At 41.1% G+C, this 20,016-nt stretch overlaps 1 protein-coding gene and 1 long non-coding RNA gene across 2 annotated transcripts; one reads left to right on the top strand and one right to left on the bottom strand.

Moving 5' to 3' along the window:
• Positions 1 to 132: 132 nt before the first annotated feature.
• On the top strand, positions 133 to 1,515 carry LOC129350756 (uncharacterized). The gene is made up of 2 exons (XR_008604259.1): positions 133 to 1,176; positions 1,291 to 1,515. It is a non-coding gene; the product is annotated as an uncharacterized LOC129350756 (long non-coding RNA).
• A 4,200-nt stretch (positions 1,516 to 5,715) lies between these two features.
• zranb1b (zinc finger, RAN-binding domain containing 1b) lies at positions 5,716 to 19,270 on the bottom strand. The gene is made up of 6 exons (XM_055018565.1): positions 18,883 to 19,270; positions 16,645 to 17,711; positions 10,155 to 10,342; positions 8,200 to 8,353; positions 7,217 to 7,288; positions 5,716 to 5,918 (listed from the first exon to the last, which is right to left on the bottom strand). Exons 2-6 carry the CDS (start codon positions 17,615 to 17,617, stop codon positions 5,716 to 5,718), a joined length of 1,590 nt encoding a protein of 529 aa, XP_054874540.1. The 5' UTR covers positions 17,618 to 17,711; positions 18,883 to 19,270.
• Between the last annotated feature and the right edge of the window lie 746 nt (positions 19,271 to 20,016).

Here is a 20,016-nt window from a genome sequence, read left to right as displayed (position 1 = left end):
TAAATATAAAAAATGCAGTAGTTTCACCTTGTTTGCCCAAATGAAAAGTCCACTAATCGTACTAAAAAGCTAGATGAGCACACCAACTCACCAGCACAAGCTCAATATTCCTTTCAATACTAATCTACTGCTGTATGGAGGACTAAAAGTGCCAAAATTAAATAAATAAATACATCATTAAATAATTAATTAAATATGTCATTAATTAATTAAAATTGGAATTAAATATTTCATTAATTAATTAAAATTGGAATTAAATATTTCATTAATTAATTAAAATTGGAATGAAATACTTAAATGTGTTATTAAATAAATATATCATTAAATAATTAAATATGTCATTAATTAATTAAAATTGGCATTAAATATGTCATTAATTAATTAAAATTGGCATTAAATATGTCATTAATTAATTAAAATTGGAATTAAATACATAAATGTGTTATTAAATATGTCATTAATTTATTAAAATAACAATTATTTTAAGTAAAAAACATATTTCATTATTTCACTATTTAATTAATTATTTCATGGTCCTTGCGTTGCAGTGGATCATGAATTTATTTTATCTGTCAACCTCGCCCGTCAAAGTCGGTGGGCGGATCCTAACACCTGATTGGTTACCCTGCACATCAAGTCAAGGCAAATCGATTCCAGATAATGGATTGACGCAGAGCTTGTGAACACATTCCGATACACTGGGTGGCGCTATTCACCTCTACGTTGGTTTGGATACTCAATAAAACAAAACTTTATTAGCAACCGCTAAAGACTCGGTCCTCTTTCCCAAATGTTGATACATGCGGTGCAAGACAAATTTTCCTTTAGCATTTCCTTTAGCATCTACTCGGCGCGCCACGGCTCGTCTCGGTTTAGTTGTTTTTCCATTACATTGAGTACCACCTCATCGTGGGTTGAGTCGTCATAGCACGGTGGCCCGAAAGTCCCTTACCGTCATTTTTGTGCGACACAAACGCAATGCAACAATGTACATGGAGGCGATAGTACACCTGCTGCTCGGTCTGTGGCTTTCTGTCAGATTCAGAGTAACAGAAGAGTCGGAGAAAGCTGAGAGCGGCGAGTCGAAACACTCAGGAGACACACAGGAGAGTTTGGGAGGCGATACAGCAGTATCAAGCTGAAGACAAGAGGATATGAACGAGACGACATATAAGGGTAAGCTAATGCTAGTTCGCTAGCTATCGTGTATCAGTCCTGTGAACGACCCTGTAATGGCTGCAGTTTGTCGCTATTAGGTATTAAAATATGTATGCTGTGTATGTGTTTCAGATGCTCTCTGATGAGACTTCATGGGATTTACCTGAAGCAGCAGCACATGAGCCTGCAGTGGCACAAGGTGTAGAGGAGGAGGGCAGAGATGTACAGGATGCACTGATGCACTACGTGTCATGCAAAAGTTAAAAGTTGTTCTTCTTGTTATACTTCTGTTTTTCTGTCCCCGGACCGCTATTGTTTTCTTTAATGCAATTCTGACAATAAACTTTTGTAGATGTGTCTATGCTATTGTTTGTTTGTGAAGGTTAGCAAGATTAAATAAAAAATTAAACGCCAAAACATTAAAACAGCTGTTTTAAGAAAATTCCAGTTTGATAAATCAGTATTGCTTTGGTGTAATTCAGTCACCAGAATTATGAACCATAAAGGAGTTTGTGTTAAAACATGTTAAATCCCATTAAACACAAATACATTATTAGGGAATATAGAATTGTTTGGTTCAGACTGTTGACTCTTTTCCTACCAGTGTCTTAACAGACAAAATGAAAAGTTATGATGCAATCACATAAGTCACAAAATAGTTTATTAGTCAGCAGCAAAATCAAAACTATTTACAATGTGCAAAGTACAAACTGTGGTGGGCCTCTCCTACAGTGGAGGGCTAAAAGTAAAACTATATACAACTACAGGTGCTGGTCATATAATTAGAATATCATGAAAAAAGTTGTTCATTATTTCAGTAATTCCATTCAAAAGTGAAACTTGTATATTATACTCATTCATTACACAGAGACTGATATATTTCAAATGTTTATTTCTCTTAACTTTGATGATTATACCTGAATACTAACAAAAATCTCAAATTTGGTATCTCTGAAAATTAGAATATTGTAGAAAGGTTCAATATTGAAGACACCTCTAATCAGCTAATTAACTCAAAACACCTGCAAAGGCCTTTAAATGGTCTCTCAGCCTAGTTCTGTAGGCTACACAATCATGGGGAAGACTACTGACCTGACAGTTGTCCAAAAGACAAGCTTTTTCGTGATATTCTAATTATATGACCAGCACTTGTAAATCTCAAGTCTATGGGAGGTGGACTCGCTCACACTCGCCGGCTGCCCACTGCCTACCCAGCTACCCCAGCTGCCCCAGCACACCCAGGAATGACTGGTTGAAGGCAGTATTCTGGGCCAGCTTCATTCTCTCTTGCCTCGCTGAGGAGCAACCAGATGTTCTCATCATGCTGGGCATGACTCCACTCCTCCTCAGCCTGCATCTCCACAAGTACGCTAGGAAGGTCCAATTTTCTGTGGCCCCCTTTCCTCTTGCCTAGACCAAAGACAGAAAAGTGATCAGAGTCAGCTTTAATGGCCAAGTAAGTACACAATATACACAGAATTTGGTTTCGGCTGTTGGTGTCATCCTAGGAATATGGAAGAGAATAATAAAAAATAAACAATAGAAAGAGGAACAGGGAGGAAAAAGAAATAGTAGTAAAATAGAACACAATATAAACAGAAATGTACAGCTAGACTGGAATGTATGAACACATTAGCAAAATGGTAATTGCTATAAACACAGTAGTGGCGATTTTTGTGTACAGGGCACTGTAGTCCAAATGTCCAGGGTGAGTGGGGTCTCTGATGATGTTTTCTGCAGTCCGTACTATGGGCTGTAGTCTGTTTCTGTCCTGCTGTGTGGTTGATCCAGAGGTGCACAGGACAGATTGTATGACTGCAGTGTAGAACTGGATCAACAGCTCATGTGGCAGGCCATGTCTCCTCAGCTGTCGTAGGAAATACATCCTCTGCTGAGCCTTTTTCAGGAGGTCCTGAGAGATTGTAGTCCCCAGGAGCTGGAAGGACTCCACAGCTATGATGTGATGTGTTTAGCCACCCGTCCATCCATTTTCAATCATGATCATGTCTTTGATACTTTAATAAACTTCTGGCACTCTTCGCTTTAACCAAAGCACAAGCAGTAACTGCTCCACCACAAACAAAAACGACGTGGTGTGAACTTCATTTCATCCTGTGCACATTTTGGAGTTGCTAAGAAGAGCTGTGTTTTCTCATTTTTATGTATATTTTCATTCAGTTTCACAGCTACCTAGTGACTATAAGAAGAATGGTTGCAATACTACACCGCACCAGAACGTAAATTAATTAGAGTGACTTACTTGTTAAATCAATAGAAAATAAATGCAGCTGCATGTGTTCTGTTTATGTGTCACTGTAGCTACATGTAGCTTTCATCAGGCGTTCCTGAGCTGGCTGCTGCACAGTTTGCATTTACACCTGCCTCAATTCTTGGTCATTGGTCTCGTTGTTCTGATCATGCTTGCAGGCATTTACACCTGTAGTAATAATAATACGAAAATCAACCATGCTCTCTGTTTACCGTGTCTTACCGGTGATAAGACGTTGCTGTGACGTGCTGGTGTCGGTGTCCGAGCTGGTGCTGGAGAGGAGACAGGGCAGCCGGGGGCTCCGCGACGGAGGTGGAGTAGGCTTCGCATGTGGAAAGGGATTCTTGAACAGAAATAAACACTCACTCTAAGTACAAGAAAAACACGGCATGCTGACTGAAGTATTAGCTTCTGAGAGCTAAACGTTAGAAACAGCAGCACGAAATACAAGCAGAGCACGGAGTTAGCGCCGATGGCTAACTAGCTATCTTATTGTCTGCTACAGGAGACAACGACGTTACTTTCTAAAAATACTTGTTTGCTTAAAAGAAGGTTGCCACCAATGGAATAAATGATGTATAAGTTTCTTGAAGTCACAAAACACTCACCGTCCTCGAACGTCTCCAACAATGCAGCGGCTGAGTCTCCCTCCTGTTGCTCGCCGGTGCGGTGCCAGTAAATAGCTTCCATTAAACCTCTTCCAACACCTCCTGGTTGACCCACGCCGGCCGTTGTGGTCCTGGGTGGACCGATAGTCACTTTTGAGCTTTTTCAGCTTCTCCCTACACTGCTTCTGTCCTCTTTATATACAGTCTACTGTATATGTGAGCGGCCATCCGCTCAGAGACCTCCTGATAAACTTTCTCCGTCCAGCTCTCTCTGTATTCTTTGGTCCGCCACCAAAGACAAAGTCTCGACCTCTTCATTCACCCACGGTACAGGTCTGGCTGTCACATTAAAATTATGAAGAACAGAGAGTTTCGTGAAGAGCAATGCACACCGTCGCTGTTTACAGTCATTTTTTAATGCAGGATTTTGTTTTCGTGCTGAAGTTGCTCTGTGTCGTCACTCCCTGTCCAATCAGTGGCCTGCACTATGTAAACGCCACATTATCGGCTCATCTCAGCTCGCTGGGAACCTCAGCCGAGAAGGTGCTGAAAATTAGTCCGTATGGAAACGCTCGCAAACAAAGATGAGACGAGCCGTACCGTGCCGAGTAGATGCTTGTGGAATCGCGGCTAAACAAAGACGAGCGGAGCCGTGCCGCGCCGAGTAGGTCCTAAAGGAAAAGCGCTCGACACTCCGAGCATCGCTGCAATTTGACAGGCTGGTAATCCACAAAGAACGTGATGTTCCAGAACTTCCCTCGGTATGCCAAACGCCCTGGTCCCTGTGTGTGCTCCTGTTGCACCCTGGTACCAGAAAACCGGCGGAGTACTTCCTCTAAATTTGCAGTCACTCTACGGTCAACATCTTGGTCGGAAAGTGCGGAAATAACTTCAACAACGTCAATAAATTCCTCTGCTTTACACGCTACATGCTCGCGGTAAGCAGGTCCTGCTTCCACATACTCTGCAAGGTCTAAAATATCTCTCACCAACTCTCTAGAAAGTTCACAGCGACTCTCCCTCTACACAGCCTCCATGTTTAGAAAGACTTCTACTTCCGGTTTCAAGGCAGACAAAAGCAGTGGATTAGACTAGATTCACGTTAGTCCCGCCCACGGACTTTGACGGGCGAGGTTGACAGATAAAATTAATTCATGATCCACTGCAACACAAGGACCATGAAATAATTAATTAAATCGTGAAATAATGAAATATGTTTTTTACTTAAAATAATTGTTATTTTAATAAATTAATGACATATTTAATAACACATTTATGTATTTAATTCCAATTTTAATTAATTAATGACATATTTAATTCCAATTTTAACTAATTAATGACATATTTAATTATTTAATGATATATTTATTTAATAACACATTTAAGTATTTAATTCCAATTTTAATTAATTAATGACATATTTAATTCCAATTTTAATTAATTAATGAAATATTTAATTCCAATTTTAATTAATTAATGACATATTTAATTAATTATTTAATGATGTATTTATTTATTTAATTTTGGCACTTTTAGTCCTCCATACTGCTGATGTGTGGTGCATTATGTCACACAGTTTGAATATGCACAAGACTAGATGCAAATCACTCACACTGATCACATGTATTTAGAAGAGCTGTAACACACTACTCTGTACTCCAAGTAAACGTTCTGCAGGTCTCACCAGTGAGAACAGTCGTGCAGACTGTCGTGGAGGGTCTTGCGGAGAACAGAGTCCTTGTCGTAGATGCCCCATGTAGCCTGCAGCACAGAGTCAAGGAGGCAGTCCCCAGCCGTCCGGTTCCACAGAGCATACAGTCGACTGTCTAACCTGGTGCCGAGCTCCAGGGACCAGTTGATGATGGGAGACTCCTCTTCAAGTTCTGAACAAGAGGGGAGGAAAGGCTAAGTGTTATACCTCTAAACTTCTCAGTGGTTCTGAATATTTAACCACAACGAGAACATGTTGTACCAAGACATGCAACAGTGCGGGAAAGTGAGGGTAGTATACAGGCCATAGTGCTTTTTCTTGCAAGGCAGGTGATGGTATTTAAAAGGACTGTTTGGGAGTGTTAATGACTACTCACATCTATAAAAAAAAGATCTGACATAACACTGTTTGCATGCACACCACATAACCAGATGACTGCCAGAGATCAGGTTACAGCAGGAAACCAGATAAGAAATACAGCAGGCATATATATCTATATATATTTGGGTGCACGCTATATTTACTGCGTGGTAGAAACATGTTGCCAAGTGCAAGTAAAAGCATCAACTGTTGTTTTACAGTGTGTTGCCTTGTAAATGTCAGTCTTTTTGACGTTGAATTGCTGATTGCAGCTGGACAGAACAATCTAACTTATCTAGTAGCTCAGATTTTTTTATACAACATTTGGTTTGTTCAATTATATATAAACTATGAATTTATTTATTCTGGACACAGATACGCAAAGTTGCTGACACAGATGTTTCCCTTTATTGTGCTACATTGCTATTGGGATATTTCACAAAATGTGTCTTGAAGAAATTCAATGCACACTTTACATTGGTCAGACTGTAAGCAGTGTCAACCAGCCCTGTCCTAATCCCTTAACATGAAAAATGCTCTCTTTACTTGGACTTTTAATGTTTCCATCAAAACCTGTAATTTAGGTGCAAACAAAAACATCCAGAAAGTCTCTTGATGGTGAAGTAAGAATTTGTGTTTATAGGGCAGTGCTTCACTCTTGACACACTGGGATGATTAAACAGGACACTCAAATTAGCGAGAAACCAAAGAAGCAAAGGTGACGCCTTTTAAATGTGTTTATATTTGTGAGTGAGCATGTGGGCTGAAAGGAAAGACAATCATTCAACAGGGATCAGAGAAATCCCTGAAACTCAATTAGGCTGATTAGCCCAAATGCAACTGGTGCACACGATAAAGACGGAGCGCCTGGCAGAGTGACAAGCAGGCAGGCAAAAAACCGGGCTGGCAAGAGAGAAAATACAAGTAATTTAACGCTGCCAGCACTCTGCAGCCTCCCTGTTAATAGTATGCAGGTTGTGAAGAGGCTCCCTCTGTTTGTCGAGCAGCCAGGCCGTCATTGGATCTGGCTCCTTTCTCAGCGCAATCGCATTGATACATAAGCACAGCATGTGATAGCTGTTATAAAGCTGAAGGAATACAGTATTTCACCTTTTTGTACGTCTCGGTCCAGCACCTCATCGAACAGTTTTTCCTGAACTGCTTGGGGCAAGTCCTCAATGTCTGAAACAAAAGGAAGAGGAATAAATGACAGAAATGAAAAGAAAGCAGTGCAGAAAAATCTTTTTATTCACATTTTGTTTTGTAAATGTATTGATCTGTATTTCAACTACCTGAAACACTTGAATGAAGTGACTGAAAAAGACCAACTAGAAAATCTTTCTGTTGTGGCTCATTTCAAATCAAGTCACCATGTTTTGTTCTTTCCACAACAGCCAATGGCTTTCACTGCTGGCTCTAGGCTCGTGTCAACACAGTAACTCATTCTTTAGCTAAAATAAATGAATGCATTGACTTTGTGGAACTGAACAGAATGTGTTTCTATAGTGGCCCGAAGCCAAGGTCGGCATTGTCCTGAAAACTCGGCATAACAAAAATCCTTAGCTTAGCTACCAGCAACAGACTGAACCATAATAGCTGTTCCACACAGTGAAATTCAGCAGAAATAACAATGAATGCATGTAATTTTACAGAGAGACATCAGCAAAAATACTAAATATAGTTCTGTTATGAAGGAGAAACAGGCATAGTTGGCAGGCTGTCATATTCAGAATGCAAGAACAATACTCAAACAGTGAGCCAGAGGTAGCCTCTGTGTTCTGGCAGTTGGAAACACACAACCGTGGCATTATGTCCCCTCAGCATCTAAACAACAAGCAATTTCATACACCACAAGTAAACAAAACAAGCATTCTATTACACACTTGGAAAGCAAGAAGCAATGGCTAGACTGGGTTTCTCAAACTACAGCGTTTTTGGTTCCCTTTGTACACAAAGTACATTATAACAGCTTCTGGAATTTGTGTTATGACAGTCATAAAGTTGTGTTTTCAGCCTATTGTTAATAGCTAACTCACTATACCAGATAGCGTATGTTTTTGTCATATTTGTTTGGTTTATGATGAGTTGCTGACCTGCAGGTAGGGTGAAGGTCACCAGGTCAGTGAGGAAATAGCAGGTAAAGTCGCCCTTGCGCTGGTGAAGGGAAGCCGCTACCTCACGACGAATCTGCTCTGTCAGCTCAGGACACACCATGGCTGGAATACACTTGGCTGCCTGTTGGGAGACCTGCAGAGCCGAAGTAAAAGGAAGGAGGTTTTATCTACATCAAGAGTATCTGAGACAGAGACTGAAACTGAGTAACGGCATTTCTAACAATTGAGGAAGGTTGTATTTCACAAGCGACCTCAAACCCCCCAAAATGTCTGTGTTAACTGATACAAAACCAGCTTTCAAGGTCGTTTAGCTGCATGTAGTGGCCAGCTATATCACATGCTCTACTGAGGTCTAAGATGAACAGAATGAACAGTCAGTTTAACTTTGATAAGGTGGTGGAGGAGATATCTGGGACCAAACATGTCAACATAAAGAGATCTGGAAAAATTCCTGTAAAGACATCATTTTGTCTTAAACGTAGCATAAATATGGAGAGGCTAGACTACAGCCTAAATCATAAGAAAAGATTTAATACCAGAGGTCAGGGCATGTTCATGATGAGGGGACTTGTGTAGGGATAATGAAATATAATGTAGACTGGACAACATGGGTTTTTATTTAGCTTATAGTCGTTTTCTACGAGCAGAAGTGATGTCTTTTACTAGGACTGATTTTAGGAATGAAAGATGCAAAAAATGACTAGGCTGTAAAGTTGAGATAATCTCGTGTCCTACTGTTTAAATAAATCCTGATAATTTCTGTTAATGAAATTAAGAACAGATTTTTTAAGCACAGTTAGAGCCTGAAAACTTTGGAAAAAAAAAACATAACTTTTTGTGCATTTATGCACTAACCAAATCTAAATTGCCTCTAGGACATGAACATAACTGCTTCTGTGTTTGGTGTTCGAGCAGTTGTCGGCTTTGAAACATTTTAGGGACATGATCCAGTGGTTACTCACTAACCCCTCTGGAAAAGAAACTGGGGCAGTGACGGAGTGTGGGAGGAGAGGTGTGTAGACAGATAATCTCGGATCACAGTGCTGACGGCAAGTGAGCTTCAATCAACTTCAGTACAAGCACAGTGCCAGCAGAGGTACACACAAACTCAGGGAACCTTCTAGTTGCAGAGATACTGAAGACTCACATTTTTACCAAACCACTCACCACACAATATACTAACAACATAAACTAATTACTAATAGAGGAATGGTTATCCCTTGGGAGACCAGGGTGTGACAGTATTTTGTATTTCGTGCACCAAAAGTGTGTAACTGCACTGCAGTCCCTTTCCTCTCTACAAATCCTTTGGCCTTTCGATTCCTCCCGGCTGATCTCATCGGATGCTGAGATTAAGATTAAGATTTGCAAGAAAAAGCTGCATCATCTGCGACGCAACAACAAGCAGTGTAACAATCATACTACAGTTCAAGGGTGTCCTTTCCATCTGAGGCCAATTTCTGGTGCAAATTTTCAAAACATTTAACACAGGAATGCCCATGGCCTTCAAGAAAAAGCATGATTGCTTCAATATGTTGTGCCAGGAGATCAGACAAAGCAATTGTATTATTATTATTATTATTATTATTATTATTATTATTATTATTATTATTATTATTATTATTATTATTATTATTGCTGTAGACAGATTGTTCTTACATGGGTTATTCTTTGTTTATACCTATACTTAAGGGGTTTAATTTTTTTGAACTATGCTTGACCTGTTTTTAAATGCAAATGGAGAAATGACCAAGAAACAGCTTAAAATTTCTATCTGTTGCACAGAATGACGCATGCCGGTTTGATCTACCAGCGGCATGTGTTAAAAAAAAGTCCAGTGTTTTGTCACGATGTAAAAAGAATTCAAAGCACGCCAATACGCTGGTGCATGTGATTCCTCAAAGAGCAGCAGTGTCTTGGCTGTCTCCACTAACCTCAGTGAGTAACACTGCCAGCATGTCCTGTCTCTGGAAGCGGATTGCCAGGTGAACCAGCGTGAAGCCGTCATCAAATGCCGAGGGCCGATTTAATAGGCGCACCTCGTCTGATGTTAGCTGTCGTGCGATGTCCCCTCCTGACGACTTGTAGGCTTCCACAGCTGCCAGGTCACCTTCTACGACACCTTTCAGCCAAAGAGGAGGAAGGAAAAAGGTCATGTCAATAAATATTATTAATAGCTGCAATGAAATGTAGACACTGTTTTCATAATTTAAAATAGAAGACATTTACCACAGTAGCACCATTAACATAGTACACAGCTTGCAAAAAAGAGGTTCAGGAAACACAAATTCACATTTGTTTTAATCATGTTACTTTTGAAGGAGACTTTCAAATAAAAAAAAATACACAAACAAAAGATGTGTTTATTAGTTTGCTTGTATTCAGCAGGCAAAAAATAAATATACTTTGGGGCCAAATCACAAATTGGTAAACATGATGACCACTGTGTTTACAAACGCATTATGACTTGGCCCAAGGGACACAAAAAAAACAACCATGTGCAGAGGACATTCAGTGCTACACCAAAAAGTATGAAATATTGGAGATGAGAAACTAGCTTTATCTCTGTGGCAGCACTAACAGCTCTGAGACTTCACTGACTTTGAAGTCAAGGGGAAATGACAATAGAGGGGAACACTGTAATCTGTCAGGGACTTTTTTCCCTGCTTAATCTCGAGGCTCAGATACTAGCTTGAGGGTTGAAGGAGCCGTCTGGTCAGGCAGTTGCAGGTGTTTGTTTTTCTGTATTTTCTTGGCATAAAGTCTAAGCATTACAGAATCAGTTTGTATCAACCCCTAGCACATAAACTCAGCCATTGACCAGCTAACCAGGATAGCCAAACTACAGAAACATATGACAGTGTACAGCAGAAGACATACTAGAGTCACTCTGTCGCTTCAAAGCTATTACGCTAAGTAAGCTGTCATTACAGTGAATCATCACTAAACCTACCTCTTAAACACACACACACACGCACTGACTAGTCGGATGTTCGGCTGTAAACTTTAACATTTTTTTAGTCTATGATCTCACACGCTAAAAGCTCAAATGTAAACCATTTTCAGCCAGTTCTGTGTTCTAATGTAAGAGGGAGTGAATAAAATGTTGAGTGATGTGTGTGTGTGTAGTGCGTGCAATGGTAAACTGTCATGAGAGGCAAAAGGATGGGGATATTTTTAGTCCTAAACCAAAGCGATAGAACAAACTGATAATAAAGTTGGTTAAGGCTGAAATGTGGATAGCCGAGCAATCAGCTCAACACAAAATTTACCCGTTTTAGGTTTCAGCACCGATGCCAGCCTCAAGTACTGTGATCCAACCAGCAACAAAGTGAGATAAAGTGACTTAGCTGTTTAAGTTGAATAAACTATTTGGACGAGTGTGTTATGGTTATAAAATCTAATCAAACACCAAAGCATAAATACATTTCAAAGCTTCACTGCTACACAAATTTACTCTTTCCAGTTCTAGCATATACAGTAAATGCCCGGGTAGTATTCTCTCGTACATTTGACAGTATTAAACACTGTTGAGCTTTTGTTCTCACGTCAAAGGACCACACACAATGCTCAGCTGCATAATCTGTGTGTGAGTGAGAGCGAGAGAGACATGGAGTGGGTGGAAGGACTCGCTGTGCCATGTGGAGCTGGCTAGCGCTGTGAGAGATGAGGAGAGAAACTACACAATAGCAACGCAGTGTGAGAGAGCAGGATCACAACTGCTTTCCACAAAACACTCCATTAGTGTGGGTGTGCCTGTAGCCCTGCAGTCAGTACTGTACTCACAGATCCTTTGGTGAAGGGGCTAATATGCAAACACACGCACACTTAAAGACAGACTGACGAGAGAGAAAAGATGAGGCTAAGTGATTCTTGGTCTTTTTCTTTCACGCAGCACATGCCATTTCGACAATGTGGATAGTGGTCACGTTTATCATTGGAAAATGAATAAGAGCCACAAGAAAAGGTGTTGGTGCTTTTAAGTCTATTTGGGATTCGTATGCTTACCTGCACATGAGCCACTTTTGGAGGCAAAGCACTGCAAAGGCTGACAGATTTTTGGAAGTACAAACATGGGAAACCATACCACATGTTGCTGTTCACCAGGCTGTATATTTAAGTATTTTTTTTACCAAATCGCTTCACCTTTATTCTCTTATAACAATAGAAAGAACAAAAAGGTGATATTATTTATCCAGTATCCACTACAAGTTGTTTCTACTGTGGCTTAGACTGTGACTATTTTTTACATCGCTTTGGACAGGTGAATAAAAGCAAATATTTAGTCAGAACAGTGTTCTTTGTAATAGTACCGCAGCCCTTCTCACTTTGTTGCCTTTCATGGTACAGATGTGCATTTCTAGAAACTCAGTGAAACAGAGGTGAATATGTCACACAAGAACAGTTTAAGAAAATAAGCACTTAGGACTGAACATGACACATTACTACTTGTGAAGATGGATGTTCCTTTCAGCAAACCACGGCCCCATCACTATTTCTCAGACAGATTTTACACAAGCTCTCATAAGGCAAACAAATTCTGATATATTTTCCAACTCTAAGGGAACACAAATTAGTAACGTAAGAAGAGCATTGTGAGTTTTCATTCAGACAATTTAACCTGTCACTGCAACAAAAACCACAAGTGCCATTAATAACGCTGAATGTAAATGCAAGTTTCTTGGTATTGCGTGTGTTGACTCACAGACATTTCTTACTGAAACACAAATATGGACCAGAGCCACTATTAATGCTGAAAGTTACACATGTGCTTTTCCTACAACAACATATCAAAATGACTGCCCTGAAAGAGGTCTGAGATTATGTGGGCATCCTGCTGGTATTAATACAGAAGTCTGAAAGGCTAACAAGAGAGCCTCAAAGTACACCACTATCTATGAAGGAAGTCATATGCATATTTTTTGTATTTTTTCTATAAAATGGTATTGTTAGTAAATATTCAATTTTGTTCAATTCCTGCAAATGTTTTAATATTCTATGTAAGGCTTACTTTGGAAAACACAAAAAGATGAACACTGCTGTACTTTTTGTTGCTGTTTTTTGTATTTAAGGTCATACTGCACTAAAAGTTTCAGAACTGTGGGCTAAAATAATCTCTCTTCAGAGTTTTAACTAGGTTTCTGGAGGTTTTAGGAGCCATGGTGGTGAAAATGTCATGATATTTGACTAAAGACTACACATTTCCATGTGATTTTGGATGAATATCATTAAAAATATTTACAATAAACATAAGTTGTTTTGTGCACTGAGATTTTTTTCATTCTCTCATTGCCATTGGATATTGTAACCTGGTATTACATGTAACCTGGTCCCATTCTGAATGACTTTCCAGCTGACTGAGTTAATGTATTGTGTCAATTCCTGTATCTGAGCCACTTTCTCTAACAGTTAGCATTTTGGGCTTGTTTTCAGATCTTATCAGTAGTGACAATAGCCATAATTCTTGGCTGTTTAATAGATGTATCTGTCTGTTTCTTTCTACAGTAAAAATGCCGAGAGATGCTATGAACTTGACTTCACTCATTATGAATTTATGTCCTCGGTGGCAGCAAAACCCGTTACACCAGCCTTCAGAAACGCCTGCAGATAATCTCCAGACAAAACTGACTGTCTTGTAATTGGTCTTATAAACGGTATCCTTTCTCTCCAGGGCACCCCGAGGTCTCTCAGCATAGTTTTTCTGTACAAGTCTTATAATGCTAGGGAAAACCCTGCTATTGCATTAAATGTTTAAACGGCTTACATATATCTAAGAAGGACCTTTGTTATGCCATAACCTTTCCACACTAAGTTATAATTATATTATTACAGTTCTGACTGAAACATAACAAACTATATGGCTATACATAGCTCAAAGTATTAAAGTATTGACAGACTATTTTAGTCCTTCATAAGTCAGTCCAACACCTTACAGAAAGTAGGACACGGGTTTGTTTGGTGTTTGCACATTCCCCCTGTGTTCACATGGGCTTCCTTTGACCACGCTCCTGTTTCCTTTCACATTCCTAAGGTAGGAGTACTCAAGACTTTGAACTGCATGTAGGTGTTCATAGGTCTGAGTGACTGTGAGTCTATCTATTGCATCACTAACAACACATCCAGGACATTTCCCAGTCCACCATCTTCAAATGACAAGTAAAACTAAACACCCCTCCAAATAGGACTAAGTGAGAAAAATACATATATTATGAAGATTTATACAAAAACCAATGGCCCTTGCCAAAGTTAATAACACCCTGCCCTGGTCACCATGTGAGGTCTCTGTAACTGCTTAAAGATGGGACAGTGGAACAATAAACCTGCACAAACACAAACAAGTGGGTGCTTAAAGAGTCCGCTCAACTGGTGGCTCATCAAGCTTACAAGTCCCAAGCATCAGGCTTCAGGAATGATAAAGACATAAAACGAAACCAGTCTCTCCTAGTGCACTTTAGTGTTTCTGGAAGAAAACTGGAAGAGAACAGAGGAGGTAATGCAACATGCAATGTCAGTACTTGTTTTCCCTCAACAACTTTATGAAAGCCATTCCTCTAACCATCCTAATATTCCTACCCTGAATACCCTGAATTCTTACCATTTCTCTTGTCACTGGAGCGACAAGAGAAATGACCCCAAAAACATCACACATGTAAGCAAGGGCATTTGAGTTTAGAGAGTTGGTCTAGGGTCAAACACACCAGGGGCAAAGGTAATTAATGTTGCCCCAGACTTTTTTTATTTTTAACTTCAGTTACATGGGTCATGGTATTTTTAGAGCAGCAGGTCCAGTTGGAAACCAGAGCATCTACCAGAACTGAGGATACTGTTTACAAACATTGCGGGTGTAACGGTATGAGTATTCGTCCCAAAGTATTCGGTACAGGGCATTTGGTTCAGTATGAGACTACTGATCGGCATGTCCAGAGTGTAGTTTATTTATGTCTATGTACTCACACTCCCGAAAGGTTTTGGCATTGAACCAGTTGTTCATTAATTCAAAGCATGCTAGCATGGTTAGCCTTGACAGCTGGATGGACACTTTTACGGCTACCACTGTGCTATGTCCAAAGTGTTACCGCACACTACACACTTTAATTTGCCTTCCTGCATGACCAGAAGTTGTAACCAGCCCCGATGTAGAACAACACACTGAGCGTAGCAAGCTCTTGGATAGTTCTGTCAAGGGAAAATTCCAACGACGTTTATTCAAACCAAATGGCATTGTCAGTGCTGGCAAAACAAGAGCAAAGCCACATTACTTAATGAAATTCTAAAGCGGATATTGGGCCGATGTCTTATATGCTTGATTTAAAGTAATAGAGAATACTGCATGCATCTAAATTGACATTTTTTATTTACGTGCTTTATAATTTTGAGTAAACAGATCAGTGTTTTAACAGAGCAATGCTTACACTGCATGAGACCAAATAATCAAAATAATAATATTAATAGGCAGATTTTAAAGATAAACATAATCATCAGCTGCAGACCTAAAATAAGTACAGTAATGCGCTCTATTGTAAACAGGCAGTGATTTTGGATATAGTTTGGATTTCATTTCCTTTAAGGGCCAAGGGAGAAATTAAAGGATATTTCTGATCAGATAAGGAGCACTAACATTTTGAATAATTACATCCAGTGACATCAGACATTCTGAACAGATGAGACTTGGCCAGACCCAGAAATGTCTCACAGACATGGGGTAATTCACCAGTAACAGACCCAGTGCAGGACCAGAGGCAAACTAACCGCAATGATGTTTCTCTGCAATCAGTCTTGATGTTTTCTTTGCTTTGAGAAATGAAGCAGCATGAAAAGATGTACAATTATTTATCACTACATGGGTGTAATGGGGTTATTAACTGCATGTGCGGCTGTCAAATTCGTGTTGTCATTATAACATAGAATAATTGTCTGTCAAAGAGACAGATAAGGAAAAAAAGGACGGAAGGTTGAGTGGGTGTGCAGAACAAACTCTACGCACCGATGGCACAGGCAAGAGAAAGAGTGAGATAGTGTTGTGAGAGAGAAAAAAAAAAAGCAATCATTAGTTGTTCTTACAATGCTCATCCTCCCTCCCACTCCGCATTCACCAGCACACAGTGTGGGTGGCCGGACACTTGCTGTTTCTGTAGGGAAGTTTTTACTAGCTGAATGCAGAGGATTACTAAAGCATACAGTATGGCAGCATCAGTAGGTAGTAATATAGAATCATCTGGATACGGCTATATAAACTGGGACTCAACTAATTACCATGCAGATTGTAAACCCAAATTGATGATTTACACACAAATTCAAGGAAAGCCCATTTCAGTATTGACCTGCCTTGCATCATTCTGACTCAGTGTAAACCTCATAACATATCAATATACTGGGAGAACAAGTTGAAATGCTTGAGTGAAAGCATATATCCTTTAAACTCACCGACACATGCATTGAGGAACAGCCAGTCAGTCCTTCTCATCCTGTTCTTAATCTGTTTCAGTTTTTTGAAATCCACCTCGAGCTCCTCTTTGCTCCCAACCCCAGCCCCTGATGCCAGTTCAATCCTCTGAAAGTCCATGTTCACCTCTGACTCCTGTTTTGACGTTGGCGGTGACCTTCTCTGGCTGCTGCTACATCCCCCGACACCACCTACCACACCTCCAACTCCTTGCCCAACCACATGCCCAATTACACCCCTCCTGTTGTCCCTGTCCTGTTCATTGAGTTTTGAGGATGGTTGTTGGCTCTCAGGCTCTGATGCCAGTTCAATAGGTTCAGCTAGCAGACTATTGGGCCTAGGATGATCACACACAACACACTTGAGTGCCTTGGCCCAGTTCTCATAAGTGCATGCAGTGCAGGTCCAGTGCTGTGTATGGGTGTTGAGCCTGTTACGGTCATTATATTCCTCACAAGGGTCTGTAGTGGCGGCGGGGAGAGTAGGGCGGCATCCAGAGCCTGAGGTCTGGGGTGATTCTGTGGGGCTGCGTGGCTGCTGGGTATGATGTCCTTGATGGGTTGCATGCTGTCCATGCTGCTGTTGTTGAGCCTGTTGCCTCTGACACAGGCACTGTGTGCAACGGATAGCCCGAGGCCAGTTCAGGTAGGTGCACATGTGACACGACCACTTGCTACTAGTCTCAGGTACGTCAGCAATGCGAACGCGGGGTCGGGCACTGGAGTCTGGACAAATGAGTAGGCTGGATCCCCCCTGAGATGGGCTGTTGCTAAGGCCTGCAGGGTCCCACTGATGCAGACTGGCATCCAGGGCAGGGCTGCTCTTGAAGGGCTCCTCAGTAATGATGGCACCCCCGCTGGGCCTCTGAGCGCGGCACATGGTGCACTTGATGGCTGATGGCCAGTTCTCGTATGTGCAGTATTCACAGGCCCACTTGGCAACCAGCTCTGTCATCGTCGCACCGCCGCTAAGGGAGGCTTCCTGCCGTTCAGAGGGACTCTCAGCTCGGCAGATCCACTCTCAAGGAGATCACACAGCAAGCAGTAGACTAGGGTAAAAAAGGGAGGGGAAATGGTTTTAGACAATAGCTTTGACGTTATGATAAATGGAAACACTGAACGTGAGACAAAACCTAAATATCGTATAACTCAAAGGCAAACACTTCTGCAAGGTAAAAGCAATAACAATAGACTTCAAAGCTTGCAAATGCCTTCAAGAGAAAAAGGCAAAATATGCTGCTTCACTTTCCAGGTTCCAAGTGGTAAATGTGTTTAATAAAGCACTCACTTTATTACTGCCACCTGTGCCACTCAGTACTTTACTGTCAAACTATTTCCAAACTACAGTGATCTCAAACTGACACTAATTTGTAGCAGTAATCAAAGTAAGAAACGTTGACAGACTCAAAAAGCAAAGTGCAACAAGGGTGAAGCTGCAGCCTTGAAGCGCCGCACTTATTTATGGCGCTTCTGTCAAAACCGGACACTGACTTTAAACACATACAGTAAGTTATATACACCGGGCAAATGTGCCCTTACAACCGGGCCCGGTAACAGGAGACAAGGACGGACGAAACCCGACACCCGGCAGGGAGGCGCGTGACTGGTTAAGACACTTACTGATGCACTGAAATTGAATTCGCCCCCAAAGCCTATTATTACCCGCATATGAAACTGTATGTACCCAACATTAAATTAGGAGACAAAAGCTGATAAAATTAAGTTAACGGCGGCTCGACGGGGCAGCTCGGAGGGGAGTCGTCGCTGTGTTTACACCACGCCTCCAAGTTTACCAACACATCGTGAGAAATTCAACAAATTCGCGAGATACGGTCCTCCCCACCTTGAGACTAAGCTAACGAGAATTAACGGGAACCTTGCCCAACGGCTAAGGTAGTAACGGTCAACCAGTTTACTTATGACCAGCAAAGCGCTGATATGTTCGGCTCAAATAAACAATGAGTTTAATTCAAATGTGCGCTCGACTGGTGTCACTTAACATTATTTAGCTATCACACTAGCTACTGTTTAACTAAACCGACAGAGCAAGCTGGCGGGTAGTTATCTTACATGACAACCAGGCTACCTTCGTTCGGTTGTCAGCCAGGAATTACAGCCAAGCTAGCTGCTCGCTAACGTTACGAGATTATGTTTTGCCCGTAGCCGTTAGAGAGGCCCCTATCAACTCTACGAGGAGATGGTGTAACGCTGATATCTCACCTTTGCTTTGCTGTGTTTACACTCCTCGGCCCCCCGCTGCAGCCAAAACAAACGGAGCTTCCCCCTCGGATCGGAGAAACCCACTCCAATCCGAACTCGGGCTTCTCTCACTTGGACGACACTAGCCGCATATTTACTTCTGTGGGGCGCCGTTTAGTTGGCAGTTGAAGGTCCATACATACCACGGAGCGAGAAACCCTCCCCCCCATCAGTCCCGTCCCTCGACCGTCGGTTTGGACGCTTTAAATCATTTTGGTCCTGTTCCCCGATTTCCAAACACCAAGCTGACGGGCTTTAATGGCGGCACAGGGGAAGGGAAGCAACCGAGGCAGGGCTGAAAAATACACTACGAGGGAGAGCAGAGAGCTCTGGGCCGTGTTACAGTCACAGGCAGGATCAGGATTTACCACCTGAATCTGCCAGCCAAGCTGATTGGTCAATGTCAAAGGATACACAAAAATCAACCAATCACATTCTACGTCTCTCATTCCTACTGTTAAAAGGCTCTGTGGAAGCAAAACACACTCGAATATCACTATAGCAATAATGGCTAGAGCGATCGGACATTAAATTCTTATACTCGACTGGCTCAGTTAATGATAGTTAAAAAAAAAAATTAAAATGTTTGTTTTTAATTTGTGCATCGCAATTTGTTGCATCTCTGGCAAGCGACCACGTGGTATCCCCTCAAAGGGGACGAAGGGATGATGTCATCGTAAAAATACTGCAGCAAGCAGTCTGCAGTAATGCATGACGGCTTCAGCAACAGTTCCCAGCGCTGAATTATTATCAGTGATGGGAACCCACACTACCCAAAGCCGAAATTTAATTTGCATCATAATTAATATACTACCAAATCATTTGGTAACCAGCGAAAAATGCATGGATGCAACTCCTGTTTACAGGAAAGCCCGCCCAGCCCCTAAGTGATGTCATTGCTGGGACTACCAGTAGGTTTTACATGTACATAATACACACAATAATATAATACACAACCAACATAAATGTTTGAGATTTGCTCACGTCTTTGGCAGAAGCTTAAAAACTGTAGTCATGTCACAATTTTACACTCTTTTTAACGTGCAAAATCCATGAACAAAAAAATCCTGAATGTGATTTATACATATCTGAAAC

The sequence above is a fragment of the Amphiprion ocellaris genome, chromosome 16 (assembly GCF_022539595.1).
Source record: "Amphiprion ocellaris isolate individual 3 ecotype Okinawa chromosome 16, ASM2253959v1, whole genome shotgun sequence".
NCBI classification, from domain to species: Eukaryota; Metazoa; Chordata; class Actinopteri; family Pomacentridae; genus Amphiprion; species Amphiprion ocellaris.
The sequence above is the reverse complement of the archived record's forward strand: the minus strand, read 5'-3'. Positions and strand labels throughout refer to the sequence as shown.

Excerpts from the sequence above, each read along its gene's own strand:
- zranb1b (XM_055018565.1), bottom strand. The coding sequence starts at position 17,617 with ATGACAGAGCTGGTTGCCAAGTGGGCCTGTGAATACTGCACATACGAG. Across the intron at positions 7,289-8,199 it reads GACCTTCACCCTACCTGCAG|ACATTGAGGACTTGCCCCAA; the intron begins GTCAGCAACTCA and ends CTTTTGTTTCAG. Across the intron at positions 5,919-7,216 it reads GGACCGAGACGTACAAAAAG|AACTTGAAGAGGAGTCTCCC; the intron begins GTGAAATACTGT and ends CCTCTTGTTCAG.